The 24,977-nt window shown below is 31.4% G+C and overlaps 1 protein-coding gene across 2 annotated transcripts in view; it reads right to left on the reverse strand.

Moving 5' to 3' along the window:
- LOC139511947 (centrosome-associated protein 350-like) overlaps positions 1–24,977 on the reverse strand; it is a 126,011-nt gene that overhangs the window by 85,186 nt on the left and 15,848 nt on the right. The window contains exons 1-5 of one of the 2 annotated variants that reach the window (XM_071299155.1): positions 21,651–21,897; positions 19,691–19,734; positions 17,112–17,243; positions 15,168–15,237; positions 12,850–13,356 (exon numbers count right to left, since the gene is read on the reverse strand). In XM_071299155.1, coding sequence (XP_071155256.1) covers positions 12,850–13,356; positions 15,168–15,237; positions 17,112–17,147 — 613 coding nt within the window. In that variant the 5' untranslated portion in view covers positions 17,148–17,243; positions 19,691–19,734; positions 21,651–21,897. Of the gene's footprint in view, positions 1–12,849; positions 13,357–15,167; positions 15,238–17,111; positions 17,244–19,690; positions 19,735–21,650; positions 21,898–24,977 lie in introns of those variants that run through there. The other variant, XM_071299154.1, reaches the window with a different exon arrangement.

The raw sequence follows: 24,977 nt of genomic DNA on the forward strand, positions 1-24,977 counted from the left end.
CTGTTATATTATGTAGCAGTATTCAAATAATCCAAGTCAAAGTCACCAAGCAGCTTGTTCATTGCTTGTTCATTGTAATAAATAAAAACGTTTGTTTACAGATGTAAGAAGTGAAGTTTTTAAGCACAACATTAAACAAGTTTCAAAAGAAAACCTGAAGAAGTATTCTTCTACTCAAATCAATCTGATTATTTTAGTTAAAAACAATTTTACTACATTTAGATAAAGACCTTTGATAGATAGGTGAGTAGACATATAAACACTCCTGGAAGTTGTTCTAAAAAAAAGCCAAGTATAACCCTGCCACAAGTCAGACAAAAGTTGGGAACCTTAGTAAAGCTGTTATCTATTGATATAGTATAATACATCTTAAGGATTTTTGTTATTAAGAACATTTGGTATTAATGGCAAATCTTAGGTGGTCTCAGTAAAAATAATATCACTACTGAGGATTCCTTATTATTCGTGGGATTTTAATTTTTTGTGGGTAATGGTGTAACACGAATTCTTCAGCGATATATAAAGAAGTCCACAGTACATTTTTGGCAATTTTATAGCATTAAATATGGGTTTTGCTCATTGCTGAAGGGCATACAGTGACATCTTATTGTGAAGATTCTTGTTATTTGAACTCTAGTGGATATAAGATGTCTTACTTGTTATCATACCACATCATCATATACAGGGACTAAACTTAACTGTTTTTGTCTAGGGGCCCCCTAAGATATTTTTTTCAGGGGCCCAGTTGAAATTTTAGGAGCCCAACCAATCTTTATACAAAAAGACTAAATGAAAATAAAACTGAAAATAACTTTTTATATACTTACTAACAGTGTTCAGGTGTTCCAGTTTGAATCTCAGGGCAGAAGGTTGCTAGTGCTCCTAAGTAAGGAGTTTTATAAATAAAACAGGTGAGATGGGAGAGGAATATATTATTTTGATGCAACAATACATTGCATATATTGCAGAAGCTTAAAACTGTTACTTTTTTTCTCCATAATTGTTAAAATTATAAGCATTTTATAAGTGCCCCCATGAAAGGAGGATCATAAATACAAGAAGTAAAACAGGAATTACAGTCTTGTTTATGTTCAAATACAAATTTCTCTGATTCATCTTTAAATGATGGGGGATAGGAGGGGTCTTGATCCCGAAATCCCGGACTTGAAAAAACAAAATCCCGAGGTCCCGAATTTAAATAAAGCAAATCCCGACATCCCGAAATCCGAAAAAAAAGGATTCCCGGATCCCGAAAGGGTCAATCCCAAAATCCCGAGCTTAAAAACACCCGATCCCGGAGTCCCGATAAAGGTCCTATCCCCCCTCTTAAATGTATGTTCATGGTATGAAACAAAACAGTTTTTTTAATAAAGCTTATAATATCTAAATTAATGCCACCAGAAATGTATTATAAGATTTGACAATATTTATTTTAGGTTATTTCCTGCCAAAATTGTCTCCCTTCAATTTTTTTTCAACTTCCTGTTGACCTGACAATATGGCTGTTTTTTTTTTTTTAAATAAATACTATCTCAATCCAAGCCATCCTCTAATAGTGTTGATCAAAATATATTTTGCAATAAGTTTAAATTGAAGGTTGGATATCAAACTTAATATTGGGATATTTATTTACGAGACTTTGCATTCGTTTTTACATTAAGTATTTTTTGTAAATAGCGATTCAGGGACAAGTTACCGTCTAAAACAGGCTTGTAATGACTCCGAGGACAATTAGAAAACATCCCTATTGAACAGTTTAGAAGAAAACACTATTCAATAATGAAATAATCGTAGAAAATTTAGCAGAGTTAAGAAAACATGTTGATTGAAGGAGGTATATGACATATCGTCACTTCGGATTGAAAACATAGCTGTTCGACTGGGTTTAGGCTATTAGAAAGAACCTACTGGTTTTCGGAAATATTCTATATTACTATATCGCTTTGAAAAGACAAAACAGGTTTACTTTTGGGAACAGTTTATTCCCTGATATATATATATATATATTTAGTTTTTAGTCTAGACTTTTGGATACATATAGAGCTTATATTTTTTCATTTCAAAAACTGTGTTGGTGTCTTAATCTTTATAGGGTGGTAAAACTTATGTTGTCGGCTTGTTGTTTCATCTCCTTTTATTCTTGAGCAGTGGCATTTGCTTATCAACAAACAATCTTAACATGGTAAATATAATTTGAAAAGTACAAATCTTTAAATCTTACGTAACTACACACCCAGTGACTATCATTTACACAAATTGACCTTTTAAAACAAATTTGTTGGATTTTGAATTATAAGTTTGATCATGTTAAATAAATTGTTTTCAGGTGATACATAGTATTTGAATACTGTTATAAATATAATACTGTGTCTGTTTAGTATTGTAGTTAGGTGGAGGAGTATTGTGAAGTACACAAAACATCTTTTTTCCCACTTTTATTAGCCATAATAGTATATGTCAGTTAGTGACACCAGTACTTTTAGTAGTTTATGATTATTGACTTATTCAAATATGCACATGCTGCACAGTACATCATATGTGTGAATGTTTGCTTATTTCACTGTGAAAACACTTCCACAGTTTTCAAAACACTTTGCTGAAGGTAACAGTACTCGAAACACTCTGCTGTAGGTACCAGTTCTCAAAACAATAAGCTGTAGGTACCAGTACTCAAAACAATAAGCTGTAGGTACCAGTACTCAAAACACTAAGCTGAAGGTACCAGTACTTAAAACAATAAGCTGTTGGTACCAGTACTCAAAACAATAAGCTGTAGGTACCAGTTCTCAAAACACTAAGCTGTAGGTACCAGTACTCAAAACACTCTGCTGAAGGTACCAGTACTTAAAACAATAAGCTGTTGGTACCAGTACTCAAAACAATAAGCTGTTGGTACCAGTACTCAAAACACTAAGCTGAAGGTACCAGTACTTAAAACAATAAGCTGTTGGTACCAGTACTCAAAACAATAAGCTGTTGGTACCAGTACTCAAAACACTAAGCTGAAGGTACCAGTACTTAAAACAATAAGCTGTTGGTACCAGTACTCAAAACAATAAGCTGTAGGTACCAGTACTCAAAACACTAAGCTGAAGGTACCAGTACTTAAAACAATAAGCTGTTGGTACCAGTACTCAAAACAATAAGCTGTAGGTACCAGTTCTCAAAACACTAAGCTGTAGGTACCAGTACTCAAAACACTCTGCTGAAGGTACCAGTACTTAAAACAATAAGCTGTTGGTACCAGAACTCAAAACATTAATTTGTTGGTACCAGAACTCAAAACACTAAGCTGAAGGTACCAGTGTTCAAAACACTTAGACATAGGCGGATCCAGGGGGCCCTGCAACCCCCCCCCCCCCTTTGGTGGGAAAAATTTGGTTGATTATATAGGGAATCACTGAAGCATGACTCGAGCGGGCCCGTCCTTAGGAAAAGTTCTGGATCCGCCACTGTTAGCTACAGGTTCCAGTACTCAAAACACTAAGCTGCAGGTACCTGAGTGTTCAAAACATTAAACTAGGTACGAGTATTTAAAACACTCTGCTGCAGGTATCAATACCAAAAAACACTGTTACAGGTACCAGTTCCAACAAGAATGTGTCCAAAGTACATGGATGCCCATGAAATTGGGTAATAATCTAATTTGGCATTAAAATTAGAAAGATTATACTATAGGGAACATATGTACTAAGTTTCAAGTTGATTGGACTTCAATTTCATCAAAAACTACCTTGACCAAAAACTTTAACCTGAAACTCCCACTTTCATTTTCTATGTACAGTGGACCGTGAAATTGGGGTCAAAAGTCTAATTTGGCTTAAAAATTAGAAAGATCATATCATAAGCAACAAGTGTACTAAGTTTCAAGTTGATTGGACTTCCAGCTTCATCAAAATCTACCTTGACCAAAAACTTTAACCTGAAAGGACGCACAGACGGACGAATGGACAGAAGCACAGACCAGAAAACATAATGCCCCTCGTACGTGGGGCATAATTAAAACAATGATGCAGGTACCAGTACTCAAGACACTTAGCTGTCAGTACCGTACTGAACACACTTAGTTGTAGATACCAGTACCTAAAACACTTAGCTGTAGGTACCAGTATCCAAAACACTAAGCTGTAGGTACCAGTACCTAAAACACTAACCTGTCAGAACCGTTCTCAAAACACTTAGCTGTCGGTACCAGTACTCAAGACACTAACCTGTCAGAACCGTTCTCAAAACACTTAGCTGTAGGCACTAGTACCTAAAACACTTAGCTACAGGTACCAGTTCTCAAAACACTTAGCTGTCAGTACCAGTACCCAAAACACTTAGCTGTAGGTACCAGTACTCAAAACACTTAACTGTAGGTACCAGTACCAAAACATTTAGCTGTCGGTACCAGTACTCAAAACACTTAGCTAACGTTACAAGTACTAGAAACACTTATCTAAAGCTGCTTTTAACTACTGCAAATATGTGTGGTTAAATTTGAAATGAAGTGTTCAAATATTAATTAGAAAACAAATTGAGAAAAAGATAATTGCATGAACATTTTTATATTTAAAAAGCTATCAGCCAAAAAACAATTATCATCCTTTATTTATCAGGATAATATATCATAAAATGTCTCTTGTGTTCATTGTTTATCAGAAAATATGTTATCTACCTTTTTAAGTGTTTAAGGTGGTACCTAACACTACAGGGAGATAACTCTGTAAAGTCAGCTAAACGTTTTAATTACGTTGTGTTGTAAAAGGAATATTAAGCTTCTCAATGATCAAAATTGGTGTTTGTCAAATTGCTATATAACCAGTGTATTTTTTCTGACAAAACAGTTGCTTCAAAAATTTTTAAATTTTTAAATTTTTATTATAGTCTCAAAGTTAATACTTTGACAAAATTTTATGAAAATTAAACGAGCCAAATTAATTTAAGTGAAAGTGTTGGGTACCACCTTAAAACTTTAAATATATTCAACTCTGGTGAATATGGGAATTTTGTATTCGAATCTTCTAGCAATATTTCTGAAAAGTTATACTTAACTTTGTCACATATAACTATAGTTTTGGTTGGTTTGGGTTGCTGTCCCATTAAGATATAACCCATATCTCTTTTAATTAATTTCTTTAGAATGTGTGAAAGTACAAATGTAGTGCCCTAACCTATATTTCACATATTTCTTCTCCTATTAGCAGCAGTATTCAGATATTAAATTTGATTAAGTCAATATTTGCCCATGTCTAGTTATTTCAGCAAAATAATAAAATTAGATTAAAGGTACTTTCTACATTCATATGCCTCAAATGACTAAACAAACAACAATCTATTACAATAGGAATTTATTAATTCCTTTTTTTCTTGTTGAAATTAATTAAGGTTCAATACGTCTGAAACCAGGCAAAAATAAATTCCAATCAAAGCAATATGGCTATTTTTATCCAAATATGCATACAAATAATTAAAATGCAATTTTTTGAAACATGGTTTCATGTTCTCAAAATCATATAGAAATAGGTGAAGGAATGTCAGTCTCATTAAAACATGCTTTCTAATGTAGAAAATGATGATTTGATCTGCACCTAAATCTATTCCTTTATTTACTTTCAGGATACAAAAGTTTAATAACCACAAATACAAATTCAATGTTTAAATGAGCATTCTTTTAAGCATTATGTCTGAATATAACAAATGTTACAAAGTTATTTATTGAGAAATTTTCTGGATGACTTATTTATTTCATTTTCTTTTAACTAAAGTGGGTGATTTGCATCATAAAACTAGGTTTAACCTATCAAATTTCCATCCCAATGTGCTTTTACCAAACCTGGTTTAACCATCAATTTCCAAAACAGAGTATTCTAACTGTAGGCAAGTGGTAAAAACATTTTAATTCTGTGTTCTAACAGTGATTCCCAAATTTTTCAGTGACTATCACTATTTTTATTGATAATATGATAAAATAAAACATTAAAATACTTGGATGAGGAAAGGTTCCTGGTTTGGAAATTGTAATGTCTATTCTAATATTTTGTCATCACTTGAAAAAAAACTCTGGCTACCATACTTAAATCTGCCCCTTTTCAAAAGGAACTTCAAGATCTAGAAATTCCTAGATTTGCAACTTTAAACAATGTATACCTACTGATGAATAAACAATGCAGTCTTTTTAAAAAAATGTTTTGGACATTGAGTCCAGTATTTTGCATTAAAATAAAATAAATGCACATATGACTCCAGTTTAAATAATAGCATACAATAAACAGCATGAATTTCAACAAAAACATTTCAAACTGAATTAATATTTTTTTTCTTTTTTTCGATACTCCCCTTCAAATCAGGCTATTATCAGGCTATCACTGCTTTTAAACAACCCCTTAACAAGAGCTCTCTTAAGGTCCCTCAACAAAATTTTCCCAGTGAAAAAAACTAGTCCACAGTAAACACTTACTTACCTGTCATTACAGTCTATAAATTCCACAAAAATAATAAATAGCTACAACTTTATCAGTAAAATCAATGATTATTGATACAATTATCTTGTCAAATTCGTTCATTGATCCACCTAATTCAACAAAACAACAGGAAGTTGTTCTAATATGATAAGTATGTCATCCTAAGGGAAGCGAGGGAGCCTCTCAAATGACCATTGATCACAGATATTTATAAAATCGTTAAAACAACAGTTACGATAAGTTTTTCAAGGTATTAAAAGAGAAGTAATGACAATGTTAACAAAGAACCTTGATGAATATTCCCACTTTCATACTACAATAGTTTTAATGATTATTACTCTCATTCTAAAACAGAATATTTAACAAAGGAGATGAAACACTTTCTACAGTTATCCTATAGAGAGAAAAGATTACCTTATTCTTTTCATTAATCAAGATATGATCTTTCAACTAAAACATTCAAGTGCTGATGTCTTTTTTTTAGGGTTAATTAAAGGCAACAGTAGTATACCGCTGTTCAAAACTCATAAATCCATGGACAAAAAACAAAATTGGGGTAACAAACTAAAACTGAGGGAAACCCATTAAATATAAGAGGCGAACAACGACACAACATTAAAATGTAACACATACACTCAGAAACGGACTAAGCATTAGACAAAATCCTATGAGAATGACAAATATAACATCAAAACCAAATACATAAATTTGGGATAGATAAGTACCGTGACACGTCTTATAGTAATGTGAATTAAAACTTTTTCACACTTCGAATGCAACATCCCTTAAAGTTGTGTTCAACAACTGAAGAGAGACAATGTTCTTGATCAACATCTTTAATTCTTATGTTTTTATTGATTGATTGATAGTTGGTATTTTAACGCCACTTTTGCGTTATTTTAGGGCAGCAAGTTTTTATTGGTGGAGGAAGCAGGAGTGCCTAGAGAAAACAACTGACCTTCAATAACCTAATGATTTTATGTCAGCTTCTTACCATGCCATGGTTTTAGTACCATTGATGAGATGTTCAATTTATTTCAATGAGACAGCAACCAAACAAATACAAGTACTTGGTGAATTAGATAAAATCTAGAGATCAACATACAGTTTTTTTAAATAATAGAGAGGTGACTATACAATATGTCAAGCTCTAAATTGTCCATAGTCTACATAAATTATGTGCTATAAAAGGCCCAGAAATAATAAATTACGACACACTGAGGAGAGGACAGACATATGGATAAAGCCATTAGCCCCATTATTATGTCTCCAAAAATATTTTCAGGGAGGATATAAAAACAAAAAGTCATTGGCAAACAACAACCACAAACAACAGGACCCTGGTTTGAAACAGACATATACAGAATGCTGCAGGGTTAAACACATTTATGAATAACAAAATGAGTGGGATTGGCTTACACTAGATTGATATTGCAAGCAATAGCGCACTTCGCTAGTTGCTGTGAAGGTTATATACTATTTTGCACAATGAACTCAGCCACCCAGATATAACATATTATATTGATTAAACATCCTGGTGAGATAGTATTGAATTATCCTGAAACTTTAACTGATTAATAAACCTGTAACAATTAAGTCATATTGGTTCAGGAAAAAAACTTTCTAAAGCTAACATCAGTCTGCAAGTCACATCTAATAGGATTATTGTATGAAATACATTTAGAGGATAATTGTTCGGAGAAGGGATATATCGGTAGACGAAAACCATACTACAAGAGACTAAACTAGAAATAAATACCGGGTACATTAAAAGAACAATGATTTCATTTATTTTATTCTTCATCTAAAATTGTTGAAATAAAGTTGAAAACAATTAAAAAATGAATTCTAAAATAAAAAAAGAAGAGAAAATTCATTTATAGTGAGCTCTGTAATGATTTATAGTAAGAAATAATGTATTTCCTATGTAAAGATAAATCCTTATTAGACAATGTCTCATCCAGCTTTCAACCGTCACATAAATATTTTATCATTATGCAATAGATAAGACCATTAAGATTACAGAAAATCCTTTACTTAACTCTGTAACTGTAATAATTGGAGAACTGATAAAATTGGCACTATACTGCTTTTAATCCGTAAATGATCAAAATTAAAAACTCTGAAAGGACTAATCTATAAAAATTGTTGAAAGTCAGTGCTTCCTTATTGAGTTATACATGTATGATAATTGTGTTAGTAACTATAGCATGCACCAGTGAACCTTATTCTACTGTGGTTTCAAGAATATCCATGCAATACCTTGTTGGATTTTATTGGTATGTTGAAGACCAATTGAAAGCATTGGGGTGTTTTATGCTTTTTGGTCAGGTTGTTCAAGACACACATGTTTCAGGAAATACTGTAGATTCATATACTTACCAGCTGTTAAAAATTTTTGTGGATCCATGAAAAAATGTAGTGTATGCAAACCTGCTTTGTGTGTTTTAAAAATCCACATACTATCGATCAAGAAATGTTCATTTGCTTGAACACATTAATGCATAATTTTAAATAAATGAACAAGAATTTCAAGGCATTGCATTAGTTATCCATGAATAATAATAAAAAGTAACCCTCATCTGTATGCGTGAGATCGTAAGTTTGGGAAAAGTTATACATTTTTTGTTGATTCAACCAATTTGAGAGAATTAAAAGCCCTCATTTAATAGGACAAAAACCTTGCAGTCAACCTTGCCAGTTGTAATATTAGTTTGAAACAAATTACATAATCTATAAGCAGAAAACCAAAAGTCAAAAAATATATATCATTTTAATCATTTAAGTACAGTATTCAAGTACTCAGGTTTTTTAGTTGGAAGATATTCAGATACCGAATGAATTGACAACCCTTGAGAATAACATAAAAACACCAGTTCCTACCAACTGACAGTATATTAAACTATGATAAAGATTTCTAAATAACTTGTATACATTCATAACTTTAAAGTCAATTTCTAGTTTGCAAAATGAACTTGGTTTACACTAGTAATTTTTTGGGGACCTTTATAGCTTGCTGTTTGGTGTGAGCCATGGCACCGGGTTGAATACAATGGTTTACTTTTACAAATTGTGACTTGGATGGAGAGTTGTCTCATTGGCACTGATACCACATCTTCTTCTATCTATTTATGGTAGGAGCTATTCTGTACAAACTCTGTGAAAAAGTCCAATGTACTTTACAAGCCTCTGCAAAATGATAACTTTAGCCGAGGAGTAATTTATCTAAACACTTTCAGACTTGGCCTTTTTGAGTCATTTTTTTTTTTTTTTTTTTAACCTTATTCCAGAATCACAACAATTTGGGTAAGTTAACCCACAATAGTCCTGCATGCTTTTAAAAGAATTCTTCGAATGGAAATGGATACTTTTACTGGAGCAAGAGGTACACAACAAAATCATATCAAGTCAAATTTATCTTCATTTCATTTAAAGAAAAAATAATCTTTTCATCTTTTTTACAAGTTAGAACATACTACTGTTGACTTTTCAACCTACTACTAGCTAGTCTTTCTGTAAACTATAATTAACTTTCTAAAAGACAGTAAACTAAAGTTCAAGTTCATGTGATCAATTTAAAAGTCAAAAAGTCTTTGTGAGCTATTTAACATTTTATTTTAAACAAACAGAATTATGCCTCAGAGGTCCACATGATTTACAATTATACATTTTTACAGTACTTCTAATTAAGCGGAACAGTGTTTTTATTTAGTATTTCCACTATATAACTGATTTAAAATAGACTTTCTAACCACATATTTTAACAATAAGATGTGGTATGTGATTGACTGCCAATAACCCAACTATCAACTGGAGACCAAATCATGAGGACAAAATCAGTATTTTTTATTTTAGAAAACTTTTCTTATATCACCTTAACTGATCCCATAATGTCCCCCAATTTTTAATTCTTGACCTTTTCATCTAACTTATAACTGAAGTGTCCAGCTTGTTAGCATTATAACAATTCTATCAAGAGAAGAATATGGCCTAATCTTCTTAGCATTAAAACCTGTTGAACAACAATGGCTATACATACATGTGTACTGGCGTTGGATTTCGTTATGACATTCTTTAAATAGATTCATTAAGTTTATTTCTGTTATATAACTTTTTTAAATAATACTAGGAACACAGACTTCATAACAATTTGAGTATTTTTTTATGTTGCCTCATTTTTTCAAAACATACTGTTAGAGTTGTAAACTATTTCAGTTTTAACAGTCAGTGGTAACATATTTTCTAATCAAACAAAATATTTTTGTATTTTATAGCTCTATAAATTCAAAAGCAGCTTTATGGTTTAACATGTGATTTTTTAGGCCCTTTTTTAACATGTTGTTCGGTATGAGCTAAGGCTCTGTGTTAAAGACTGTACTTTGAACTTTAACACTTTACTTTTACAAATTGCGACTTGGATGAAGAGATGTCTCATTAGCACTCATACCATATCTTCTTATATCTATTTGTTCCAAAGGTCTGATTCTCTGAGACAGATAGCCTAAGCTTTGATCCAAAGGGTTGATTCTCTGAGACAGATAGCCTAAGCTTTGATCCAAAGGGCTGACACATCTTACACAAGTGGATGTACTTGTGATAGTGTCTGCTTAAAAATGACAAGAAAAATGTTGACGCAAATTTGAAAGAATAAGCCAATCCGCTAGAAGGTCTTAAAAAAACACCTGCAATATCTTAGCTAGTCCAAATGGCATCCCAATAATGTATAATATTTATTAAAACTAATCCCTTTTTTTTTGGTAATTAAGACAAGCTACACCACTGCATTGTCATAATAATCCAATTCGTAACGTACCTTAAGTCTTTACTACAGAAAAATCTGACAAAAATTAATTCTCTAGTTTGTCTCTAAAGTCAATACATATTTGCTCACAGTATAGCAACCATCATTCAAACAAACTATATACCAATCTATAACCTACTTTTCATCAATTCAATACATGCATATTTGCTTTAATGTTGAAGAATGAAAAAGAAGTTAGAATGCACAATGTAAATAGCTAGTTGTTAATATATGCCTTTGCTCTGAACCTTTTCATTAGTCAATACAACAATAATCATATTCATGCTTTAATCACTTTCCGTGACCGTGTACGGTAGCTCACCATGTGGATTTTATCACCTCCTCATTTAAAGGGCAAATAAGTATGTAGGAATGATAAATATATACAAGGGTTTTTGATTCTGTTTAATAAAACTTTGAATCTGTCCTTTTAAACCACAAACCATGGCAAAATATTTGTTATTTTTTCAATGACTTTATTGTGCAATAAAGTTATGTTGTACAGTGATTTCACTTCAAATATGCATTAGCAATTCAATTTTCAACAATTATCCTTTTTAACTAAGCTACATATTTTTTGTCCTCTTAATTGAAAAAAAATGTTGATTTCCAATATTTGAAACTGTGGTACCTGATCTGCTTACTCAGCATTTTATAATTTATTGCAAATTTCTAGAATCTTCTAATCCTATAAACATGAAATTTCAAAGTGGAAACACAACATTTTTACCCAACTCCTAAAAAAATCTTAGTTACAAAGTCATTCTAGCAACTGGGATAATGTTTATCAATTAATCGCAATCAACATACGTAAATTTCAAATCAACATTTACCTATACTTATCAAAACGTCAATTACTTATCCATTCTATTTAATGAATTGGTTTTTATAACTTCAAAATAAGGTAATAAATTTTAACCCATTTGAAAAACCTAAGAAAAAGGCCATGTACGATCCTAGTGTGTTATCAAAGAAATTCCTCAATAATCCATACTCAATCATGATCTAATACAGATAAAGAGAGTTTCACCTCGGAGGTGATGCTTCTATAAGTCCCCAGCGAAGTTTGTAAAAATGTAGTAAATAATTTTGTTATCCTATGCAAACAGTTACATACTTGATACACACGATCCCACACTGTTCGCAGCGTGATACTAATTCCAAACTATCGACAAGTACTTAGGTCTTATGATAACTGACAAATGTTTTAGTATTCTTACATGTCAAACTTGTAAAACTATAAATATAGGCAGCTAAATCAGCAGGGATCAGTGATCATTTCTTGTATTGCTTTAAATAAAGACTGAATCAATACAAATTACAAAACAGTCCCGAGTTTGAGTACTTCTAAATCTATGAGTTTCTTTTGGTTAGTGTCTTGAGATGAAATTTCTTTCTCCTAGTTGCTGGTTTTTTGTAGTACTACTTTTGTCAACAAAACCTTATGAATATCTATTCAAAACACTAGAAACATTCAAAGGTGTGTTAAGAATACTTTTCCAAGTTACACTAAATCTGTAAAGAAGTATTCCTGTCCCCCTTTTCAGATTTTTAGTTTCAGCTTCTAAACCAAAATAATCTTTGACTAACTTATCAACATACCTTCTCCAATATCTTTAATACTCTTCTTAAACTTTCGTTTCATTGGTCCATCATCTGACTGAGCCGAGTCGGTAGATCCTGTTTCCCATAGTCTGTCATTTTCTGCTGTTTTGTATTCGTTATTGTTTTCCTGAGGATTGGAGTTGATCCCTTGATAATGCGTAGTATGTTTGGCGGAGGAAGACTTGGCGGCACCAGGCACCATAACATCCACATGAGTTAATCTATTCTCCGTCCCAACACGTCTTTGATCGTGTGGAGTATGTGAGGTAGGCTCGTTTAGAAATCTGATTTCTGTTTCCCTGATAGCACGTGAGTCAGTGAGTGTCGTCTGTATAGAGTTAGGCGGTGAATTAGGACGGAGAAATGTCAAGTTATTATACTGCCCTGGTGGCAAGTCTGTATATGTGCCATCAGGGTTAATTTCTCTTAGTTCTTGTTTGTCTCTAAAATCTACACGTTTTCCTTCCATTTTAGAAGCAGAAGTAAAATCTTCATTCTCGTCATCTGAATAGTCAACACACAAAATAAACAAAGTTATAACATGTAAACACAATTATAAAAGAGTGTATAAACTGTGGATTCATTTATTTTTGTAGGTATCAATTTTCTTGAATTGAGGAATATGTAATGTTATAAACACTTGATTTTACCAAATTCTGCTATAAGCCTTCAGAAAATTTATTAACCTTTCAACATTTAAATTCATGGTTAAGCTTTATCCAAGATATCAAAAAATCCACAAGGTTTAGTCCCTTATGAATAATATGATTCCAAAGTAAGTTTTTGAGTATCAAAACAGAAAATCTAGAAGGAATGAAATGGGTATCCTTCTTTTTGATGTCTTTTACTTTTATGTGTTGATAGGTTACTGTCTCATTGAGGCTCAACCAACATCTTTTAAATATGCAGGTTTACAAATGTACAAACAAACAAATGTTAGGATCTCATCAATGACTCTTTTGATATTAAATGTAAAGGAATCAAATACTCTTTTTAATAAAAGATGTTTACCACATAAAGTTTCACACAATTTAAGCCTAAAATACTTTTTTGTATGAAAAGCTTTCATGATAAACAGAATCTCTTTATAAGAAGTGCTAAATCTTTTCACAATACATCCTTATTTCAGTTTTCATTCACTTTTTCTTTTCCATTAAACAAATTGAGACACCATGATATTTTTTTTTATAGAAATCACAAATGGATAACTTATTACCTTTTTAAAAAGTTCCTCGTTATATTTGCTGTTAAATACAATTTTTTAAGATAAAAACCATGAATAAAACAATGAAATGTCTTTGAAAACTAAAAAAAAACCATAAATTTCTATCTCCTATAAAATAAGAATACTAGGTATGATTGTCAATGAAACAACTATCCAACAGAGTTCAAAGTTCATAGTGGCGTCTCTCAGAAATAATTCTCTTTTAATCAAGGATTAACTTGTCATCATAAGAATGTTCTGTACTTAGGGAATATTCAGCTTAATGTATTGATTCAAATCAATGTAGTTCAAGTTATATACAGGGCAAGAGGTGACCTATAATTGATTTAATCTAAAAATAGAACTCAACTATAATCACTCTACCATGAGTTGTAGGTCATAGTCAAAAATACCCTGCCTTATCTGGTCTGATGCTTTTCTGATTTGTATCAATCTTATAAAGTAAGTCCTTTTCAACTGATTTTATAGTTTGTTCTTCTGTTGTACTGTAACACCACTATCCCAACATAGGGGAGAGTGGTGCCTTTTGACATGTTTAACTCAGACACTTCTCAAGTCAGGAGCCTGTTGTTTGATGGTTGATGTTGGTTCATGTCTGTCTTATTAGTTGTTTCCACTCGTTTTTACCCTACCGCACAATCACCACTTCAGGTGTTGGTTCACTTATATTTTTACAGTTTTATTAGTTTATTTGTAAAAATTGCTTTGTTATAAGTTTGGCCATTAGTTTTCTAAGTTGAATAGTTTTTTATTTTTCAAGTCAGGCCTTTTATAGCTGACTATTATATATTGTATGGGTATTTCTTATTGTTGAAAGGCCATACCTTTGCCCATAAATGCTAACATCAACTTAATTTGAACTAGTACTGTGGTGGAAAGTTGTGACATTCATATCACATCTCCTTATTTTCATTTATAAATGGAGAAACTTAATTAACCAGTTTAGATGTATATATATGGAAAGACTACCTAAATGTGCCTCTCTCAGTATTTGATGTAGAAGTAGTATACAATAGACTTCACTTTAGGATTTTTAAAATCCAAGAAAGTGGCATCACACAAAGTAAAGCATTTTTTATTCTAAACTCACCTTTTTTGCTGATTTTTCTTGTTTCTCTATTTCTCATTACATTGCTTCTTCCATACTTGTCCACAACAGCCTAAAATATATATCTGCATGTACATGTATAATCTGCTTATTGTGATAGTCAGCTATGTAATTTTCATGCAAAGTCAAAGAGGTTTATTCTGTTTCAATTGTTATAATAGATATTACATAAGCTGGTGAATGGTGATACAAAATTTCCCTAATGGCATAAACAGAATTCTGAAAGACATTTTTTTACTTGAATAATTTTGCTTTCAACAGATTAAATTTCAAACTGTCTTAGAACCAATGTCAACGCATGGGCGGGAAAAGTTGCTTAACAGGTGGATGGACTCTATTAATACCAACATACATTTGTACATATAACAATGAAAAAATACTATTTTCACCAAATGAAAATATGAAGTATGAAAACCAATGGCATCTGGTAATATAGAGGGATTCAGAGCTGAATGTTTTTAATTTTAATTGTAAATATCTTTGGGAAGACTAGCTGTGTTCCCCGACACTGCACAAAGTCTTAGTGGTACTGTGGATTCAATATTATTAGTTGAATACCAATTTTCATAGGTTTCTTGGGTACAGGTGAACCACAAATTTATATGTTCAACGAATTACAAATTTCTAATCACTTAGGTTGTATGCAAAAATTGGCATAAACACAAAATCACAAAATTGGTACCCACGAAAATAAGTGAATCCACAGTACCATACACATTCAAGATATGAATTTGGTTCCTTCCTTCGAAGAAGAAAAAGAAGAAGAAGAAAGACAGAAATGTAAGAAGAAAATTATATGGAGGAATTGAAGATCTATTTTCAACTTTGTTTGGCATTTCAATAACCATTTAAATGTATACCATAGTCTTTCACATCAAAGTTATGTATAAAGTAGCCTTGGTGTGTTTTTAGTCAAGAAGACAACCTTATTTCACACATTCCAAACAATTTATTACGTAATGTATGTAATGCTGAAAAACCAAACCTTAATACTTCAATTTACTGTAAAAGGATCCATAAAATACTAAGTTTCCTAGCAATTTAGAAAAAAGTCAAGACATTTAAAATCTATATATGAAGGAGTGAAGAAAATCTCTTTAATTTATGATCTTATGTAGTTTAGGTATACTTCTGAAATGTCTAAAAACAAATTGACTCTGATGTTATTTTATTAAATAAAATCATTGATTTTTGTTTAGTAGTATTGTACTAAGCAATTATTTTTAGATCATAAGAATAGACAATTAAAATTTTCTCAAATATTTTTGCAACGAACAGTAGAAAAAAATTTGAAAAATAAATATCAATAAAATTGGATAATATAAAATAAATTAATTATTTGTAGAAAATGTACATTATTTCCTTGTGAATGATTTTATTGAATAAAGTCTATTAAGTTATTTGAAACACAATACAATCAATTTCTACGGTTTTCAATTATTAAATTTAATAAACATGGAGTTGTCTGCAGTATATATATGCTTTGTAGTAAGGAAAACTTTAACCACAATGCTATTACAACAAAGTCAAGTTACTTTTGAACCAATATCAAACATTGCCATTATTTCATCTGTTTATTTATTTGCTTTGAAGTTAAATTTCCTCTACATATTTTTTTAGAGTATGTGGCTTTATAAATGTACAATGCTGATAAAAGAATAACTCCCTAACCTAACAAACTTTTACCATGTTTACTATAGGAGTAATATGCAGAAGTATCTTGGTGGTAAAAAGCATTGTTTAAAAGTTTCAATTCATTTTGTTGTGCCAAAATTAAGTTAGTGTGTAGCAAATCTAAAGTAAATTAAGCTGACATTTGAGTTGTCTCCCTTATTTTTTTTGCTTTTACATGCACTTGTTGCATGTGAAAAGACAAGCTTTGTCTCAGAGTAATGTTCTTGTATTCTTTAACATATGATGACCTACCCCTGAAGGAAACTCATTGCTGTTTGAATTGTCCATGAGAGAATTATAGTTTCTAACGCTTGGATTTCCTGTCTCATTTAAATACACTGGAGAACTGTGTACATCTCCTAACCGATGTTCTATCTTCCTCAACTGTAAAATATACAGGATAAAATTAAAAATAATACTGAACATTTCAATAGAAAAAATTTAATTGATGTAATACAAAACAAGTTAACAAATAAATGATAATAAATTGGTTCATGTATGAATTTGCCATTTTTCAAAATGAACAAGAATGTGTCCCCAGTACACGAATGCCCCACTCGCACTATCATTTTCTATGTTCAGTGGACCGTGAAATTGGGGTAAACCCTCTAATTTGGCATAAAAATTAAAAAGATCATATCATAGGGAACATGTATACTAAGTTTGAAGTCGATTGGACTTCAACTTCATCAAAAACTACCTTGACCAAAAACTTTAACCTGAAGCGGGACAGACGGACGGACGAACAAACGGACGAACAGACGCACAGACCAGAAAACATAATGCCCCTCTACTATCGTAGGTTGGGCATAAAAAAAAAGTGTTTAATTATACTTGTATTCTGTGTTCTTGTTTTTGAATAATCTTATAAGCTATGTTCCTTTAATTTGAATGCAGACTGTATTATTTTAGAGATCAAAAGGCTTTATTTCATGAAGAATGCTTAAAATACATTAAAATTTACCACAAGAGCAGTTCTTCGATAACATAGTTTTCTTAGATCCCTTTTTTTGCCTCATTAAAAAAACCAACTCAAATTCATAGAACTTATAACAATACTCATATATATTGTCTAAACAAAAGAGTTAATTTAATTGCAAGAAGTGTTGATTCATATTGAAAACTTAATGTACTGTAGACTCTTGCATAACTAATGTATGCATCAACTATGCAATATTCATTAAGTCAGCATTGTTCTTAAAATGGGCTGTAAGAACCCTGTGCCCGATTAGAGAGAGGGTTTTTAACCCACTCACATTTGTATGTGCCTGTCTGAAGTCGATATTCTGTCATCCAGTGGTTGTCATTCTTTGCTACCATCATTATTTTTAATTTGAAATTCTTTTTACAAGCAAATATTTGACCACTCATTTACCTTCTGTGAAAAAATTTCACATCTGGTTTGTCAGAGCCTCTTACAAGTACCCATACAGTATTAGTTTACTCATTGTTGAAGGTCATATACTATATACTGAACTGTAGTTGTTTACATCACATATTTTTAGTCTCTGATTGAAAGTTTTCTCCTTAGCAATTATAACGAATCTCCTTATCTTTATAAATGTATTTAAGAGTTAATTGGTAAAAACAAATTTTTCTCTTACCTAAAAATTTCATTTTAATTATTGTGAACATACCATAGTATATGTCAAGGCTATAGAATCAACGTTAAATGGTTGAAACAGGACTTAATTTTTTATACAATCACTCAATTGGAAAATATTTGTTCAGTTTAATTAGGCACAAAACACTACCGATACTAATCAAAAACATAATATGATAAATGCTACAGTTACCTGTTAAGGTTTTAAAACCAATTCTTGTCCCTTCAAACGGAATTTTATTGTCTGATTTTGTAAAATTATACTATAAATCAACTTTAATGTCTTCCAATATGACTAGCCTTCCCTTAAAATACAATTGACAGAAAAGTTTTATTTTTTTTCGTCTTTTCTAGTTTTGAAAATTGAATAAATTGACAAGACAATTAAACTTTAATACTCTACAGCAAGGTTAATCTTGAAAATCAATCTGAAGTTAAGTATGATGTATTTCTTATGCATTTAAATCCAATTCTGAATATGCAGGGTTCTCATTAAGAGGAGTCCATGAGTCCTGGACTCATGAAAATCTGTCTGGACTCACCATTTTCAAAACTGGTGAGTCCAAAGATGCATCAAGATTGAAATATTTTGTATAACATGAACACATTTGAACACAAATATCATCATTTTATAGCAAAAGTTTCAAAGTAAATGAATTAAATGTCATTTCATAAGCTCTGTAAGGATAATTCATTTTATTGCAATAAAATATCTTTTCTTGCTGTTGGACTCACCATGTCCAAAAACGACGAGTCCGTAGACTCGCCTTCAAAAATCCTTATCGAGAACCCTGATATGTGAAGGCTTACTGATATCATGAAACAATTTGTCAAAGATTTTATTGGATTTTGGTGTAAAGCCACTTTTAAGCACCGCTTTGGTTTTTGTTTCGTAGCGGCAAGTTTTTATTGATGGAGGAAGCTGAAGCCGGAATGTAGAGAAAACCACAAACCTTTGATAGGAAAACTGACAATCCTAGTCAATTAAGATTGGAGTCCAGTGCACCCCAATGAGCCAGGTTAGAACTCACAACCACAGTGTTGACTTCCTAGTGATTACAGTAGTAACTACTTAGACCAATATTAATTGGCCCCATAATTATTAAAAGACAATACAACCAAAATTATTAATATAAATGTTTTAATATTTCATCTGGATTTCTTACTGTGTTGAAGAATGGAGGTGACCTTAAAATTGTTGTTGCCTGGTTCTTAATAGCCATCTTACCTCTGATCTTGCCTTGCCTACATTGTTCCATGCTCTGGCAATGTCTAAAAAATAAAAAAGAATTTAATTGTATGCTAGGTTTGCAATATCTTAATGTTTGAATCAAAAGATAACACAACAAACATTGTCTGAAAATGTAAAATTGCTACAGAAAAGCTAAGCAAACTTTTCATCAAGTTTCAAAAGGTTGTACATGTACATCTGTTTGTGCATGGTACATATATTGTTAAAATTTATAAGTCACCACCTATCTATATATTCTATAGACTATATGTTTGTACAATGTACATGTACATATATTGTCATCACCTATATATATATATATATATATATATACAACTCGTCTAAACATCAACCCAACAATGTTAGATCTGTAAATTTGCTTTCGCAAATTTTTGGTTCTTCCCTCGCCGGGATTCGAACCCATGCTACTGTGATATCGTGACACCAAATCGCCTGCACTGCAGCCGTCCCGCTAGACCACACGACCACCTGGGCTCTCAAAAAAAGAGCTTTCGGTGGGCATGTGTTACCTTTCCACGTCAGTTTTAATCTAGCGGCGTACTACAGTACATGATATATAAGGCATGAAGATGTTATTGTTACAGATCAGCTAAATTATCTATAGTAAAGGATCCTACAAATTAATGTAAGATACAGTCACAGAAAATAATTATATTCATAAGTACGTCTGAGTCAGTGACAACCCTACAACAGATGTATCCATCGGATCGCCATCAATGATGGTGATACATGGCTGTGTACATAATGAATAAAAATATGAAAGAGAGGCTTCCCCATCAATATTAAGAGAACGTAATAACTTAAACAAAACAAACAATGCCCATGACATGACAAATACATTTCAAGTGTGGCTATAAAGTTTTTGTTTAATAATGTCTACATTTGACAACTGATTTTTATAGAAAGGGACAAAATTAAAGTTTACAAAGGCCTCAAAAAGGGTAAAAACATCATATTTAATGAAAAAAATTATCAAGAGAACAAACATGGCAAGTTTTATTGTAGTTTCTTTTCTTTTTAAATCTTAAAGATTTTATTAAAGACACCATCAAAACATAAAATGATAAGTAATTGACCTTGAAGTCATAACCAATGAAAGTGTACTCAGAAAACAAACAGAACACTTGAAAATTAAGTTGGCATTTTTAACCATGTAAAATGTTTTATAAGGGATTCCAAATTTTAGTTAAATTCTTAAAAGAAGATCAATTCTCAAGGAAAGATGGGTGATATTTTTCTTTAAACAATCTTTGCAAATAACTTACTTCAGTTATGATTTTATTTTAACTTTGTCAATTATGGTTTAGTTCTACTTAAAACAGTACAGATTTCCAGATTAGCAGTCCAGTTCTAATGCTTTTGTTTGTATTTTTCTCTGTATGTAGGGAGGGGATGCGATGCGTTCACTATATGATTTTTTGTCAGTTTCAAACCATAGGCATAGACATCTGATAAATGTCCGAGATTGATATCTGACGTTTTCTTGCAGATATCTGTATTCAATCAACCATTAAAAAAAGTTTACTGAACCAACGGTAGCTAAAAAAATTGACAAAATTTTAATTTATGAAAATACCAACTTTTCTGAAGTAAAAAAGTTCAACCATATTAGGACCTGCAACAATTATACGTTTTACTGCTTATAAAAACTATATTACTTTATTCAAAAATTATCTCAGAAAAATAGAATTGGAAACTTTCTCATGGTAAATAATTACAAATTAAGTCAAACTGAAAGGATTATCCATTTGAAGAAAATAAGTATCTTACAAAATTGTTTTTATTACCCAAATATATTCTTCTGCAATCTGCATAGTATATATATATATAAGTTACAGTAAACAACGTTTTAAACATTATATACCATGCATCCATTCAAAATTCACTTCATTTCATTCAGTCATATTTACATTATATATATAATTAAAATGTTTACCTTTAAAGAATTATAAAGGCATCTATAAAATAAATATATCCAAAATTTCACTTATTCAACGACGCAAACAAAAATCCTTAAAAACAAATCCAACACACACAGAGAGAAACGCAAGAATACCAAGTCAACGAAAAATTATGTCCTTCCAAACTGAAGAGTGATATATTTGTACGGTACAAACAGAGCTAAGAATTTTACATACAGAATATACATACATATATACCATTAAAGGTAACACTAGAGGATCTTAGTATGGCTTGTTTGGACTTGAATTTCAATATTGTATGTCCATTAAAGTATAGGGTGAAATCATAACGGGGTTTAAATGCATATTGTCATTGTTTCAACAACTGCGCCTGATAATGGGATTATTGGTGGGATTTGCATTAAATAATAAGGTTAATGCAGACATGTGGTAGTGCCATTTTTTATCAGACAACGAGGTTGTTAAAAGGTTTTAGTAATTCTGCTGTACTTATAAGAAATAAATGTGCTACCAATATACATGTATATGTAATGGAATTTAAAATAAATAAGAATGAAAGAAAACATATTGATCTTTAATATTTAATAGGTCAAGAAGTTAAGCCTTAGAATTTTGCCGTCCAGTTAATATAAAGTCAAAGTACAAATAACTGAATACCTGTCTATATAATGTGGTGATATTATATAGCTTCAATATATACTCTTAATAACAAAACATTAATGTGGAAAATCAACTGATTTTAAACAACTTGTATGTTTACATGTGTCTAACTGGACTCTTAATTTTTGTTCATTTATATATTTCGGAGCTTAGTATGATGTGATCAAATATCACTGACTATTATACATTTTTGTTTAGGGGCAAGCTCAAGCACGCCACAGGTGTAGGATTTTCTCACTGTTGAAGATCGATTGGTGGCCTTCACAGCTGTTTTCTGCTCTTTGGTTGGGTTGTTTTCTCTTTGACACATTCACCATTTCCATTCTCAATTTCATCTTCAACATCTTTAGTGAATATATTTAAAAGAAAATGAAATTTGGGGCTCTTTCACAAGGAATTACAAAAGTAATTTTTTCCACAGTAGTCTGCCTGCCACCTAGTGGTTATGAGCCATTACAATTTTGAGATATTTTGTAGAATTTTCTCCTTTTTTTGCTGTCATAACTACAATGTAATCAGTTAAATCCCATCTAAAAATGATCATTTAATCTGAGAAAAAATGATTTATTTATCAGTTGTAATTGACTTTTTGAACTAGCTTTCAGTAACTGCAAGTACTTATATTTTAATGATTTTATGTCTATTTATTCTATGTTACCGGTAGTTGTTTTTGTGCTTTACACAGATCTTTTTAGTTACACTCATTCACAACAGATTTTACAGTTTGTTCTAAAATTATGCTGTTACACTACTGTATCAGGTTCAGAAAGGGTTGAGTGCTAACCATGCTTACAGTTATGCTTAACCCTGCTACAGTCTTAATGTGCCTGTCCCAAGTCAGGAGCTAGAAGTTAAATGGTTTTCATTGGTTCTTGTTTTAGGTAAATTGTTTTGTATAAATCAGGCTGCTAGTACTCATCTAAATTGATTCATATTTTTCATGTCAGTGTCTTTTATAGCCAAATATACAATATGGGTTTTTTCGAGTTTAGATTTAATAACTTGTTTTGGGCAGGGCATAACTATATGTATACCTACGACATGTAGCCAACGTAGATACAATGTCAACTATAAATGAATTTAAAATTTAAATTACTTGGCAATGAATGTAGACTATATGAAATCAAAATACAGGCGTAAATTTGCTTTTATTAAACATGATCAACAAGGATAAAAAAAATCTGAAAACTCCTTCATCACATATCAAATTGTAATTTTTTATCAGCCCTTTACTGATACTTAGTATAGCAACTTATGAGAAAAATATTAAGTAGATCAACTGATAAAAATCAAGTAGACCTACATTGTTGAGGATTCGAACTCACATCCTTAACACTGACTAGCTAGAGATACAGTAGTGTAACTACTAAGACCACTCGGCCAGAGAGGCCCTTTCTTATCGTGTGACTAGTGTGTGTGAAATGAGATTGGATCAAGTAAACAGATAGTGTCAGAATAAAACTATTTTGTTTGATTCTCATTCTAAATGGTAAAGTATCTTACAAATTCTTTAAGATACCTCCTTTATTAGAAGATGTGGTTTATTTTTTCAACTTTTAAAATATAAAATACATGTACATGTGAAAGTGGTGGTATCAACATAGAAATTGAATAAATGGCCAATGTCATTGTGTCCATGGGACACAGAAGATGCCCTGCTTGCATATATCATATAAAGTTACATAGGGACATACCTGAAGTACGGTAAAAAAGATGCTAAAAAAATTTGTACTTGATCTGAGTTTATGTGGTAATAAGTATTGTGTATAAGTTTCAAAACGTTTGGTTGAGGCAAAGTAAAGTTAAAGAACAGTAACCAACTTTGGGACATTAACCGAACAAGAATAAACTTTGAGCACCTCTGTTCTATTTCATAATGGACAGTTTTTATTGGTAGGGGAAACATGAGTTTCTGGGGAAATCACTGACTTTTAGTACTAAACTGACAATCCTAGTCAATGAATATTGGCGACTATCACACCTACATTGTTGAGGATTCGAACTCACATCCTTAACACTGACTTGCTAGAGATACAGTAGTGTAACTACTAAGACCATTCGGCCAGAGAGGCCCTTTCTTATCGTGTGACTAGTGTGTGTGAAATGAGATTGGATCAAGTAAAATACAAAATGTAAACTATCCTGTATCCAACTTATTGAGGGATGATAAAGATCTTTTTCAAACTAGATTATTTCAAATTTCATCCATATTAATTAACTACCATTATAAATCATTTCTTATTTGTCCTGAACTGTAAGTTATCAGTGAAATACATGTACTGTCCAATCAAGACATATAACGTTTACCAAGAACCAGGAAATGGTTACAATATTAAATCTATAATTCACAAATTTCAACAACACGGTATCAAGTCACTGTCACATTTCAATATCTTTAAAAATTCTTATAATTCAAAACTAAACAACGTGCCAATTACACCAAAGGAAATTTTGATCTTTTAAAATTTAAACTGCCAGAAAATTGTTTCCCTTTGATATTGTTTCAAACAGTAAACACGCCAATAAATTTAGCCATAAATTGCAAGTTTTATATATCATGAATATATACAGTTCTATTTTTTACTGATCAATAATTTTAATTCCTGTCTGTATGAATACTTATTAAAGGTCATTTTGTATATATACATGCATACAATATTTTACTGAACAGATTTAAAATT

The sequence above is a fragment of the Mytilus edulis genome, chromosome 2 (assembly GCF_963676685.1).
Source record: "Mytilus edulis chromosome 2, xbMytEdul2.2, whole genome shotgun sequence".
Taxonomy (NCBI): domain Eukaryota; kingdom Metazoa; phylum Mollusca; class Bivalvia; order Mytilida; family Mytilidae; genus Mytilus; species Mytilus edulis.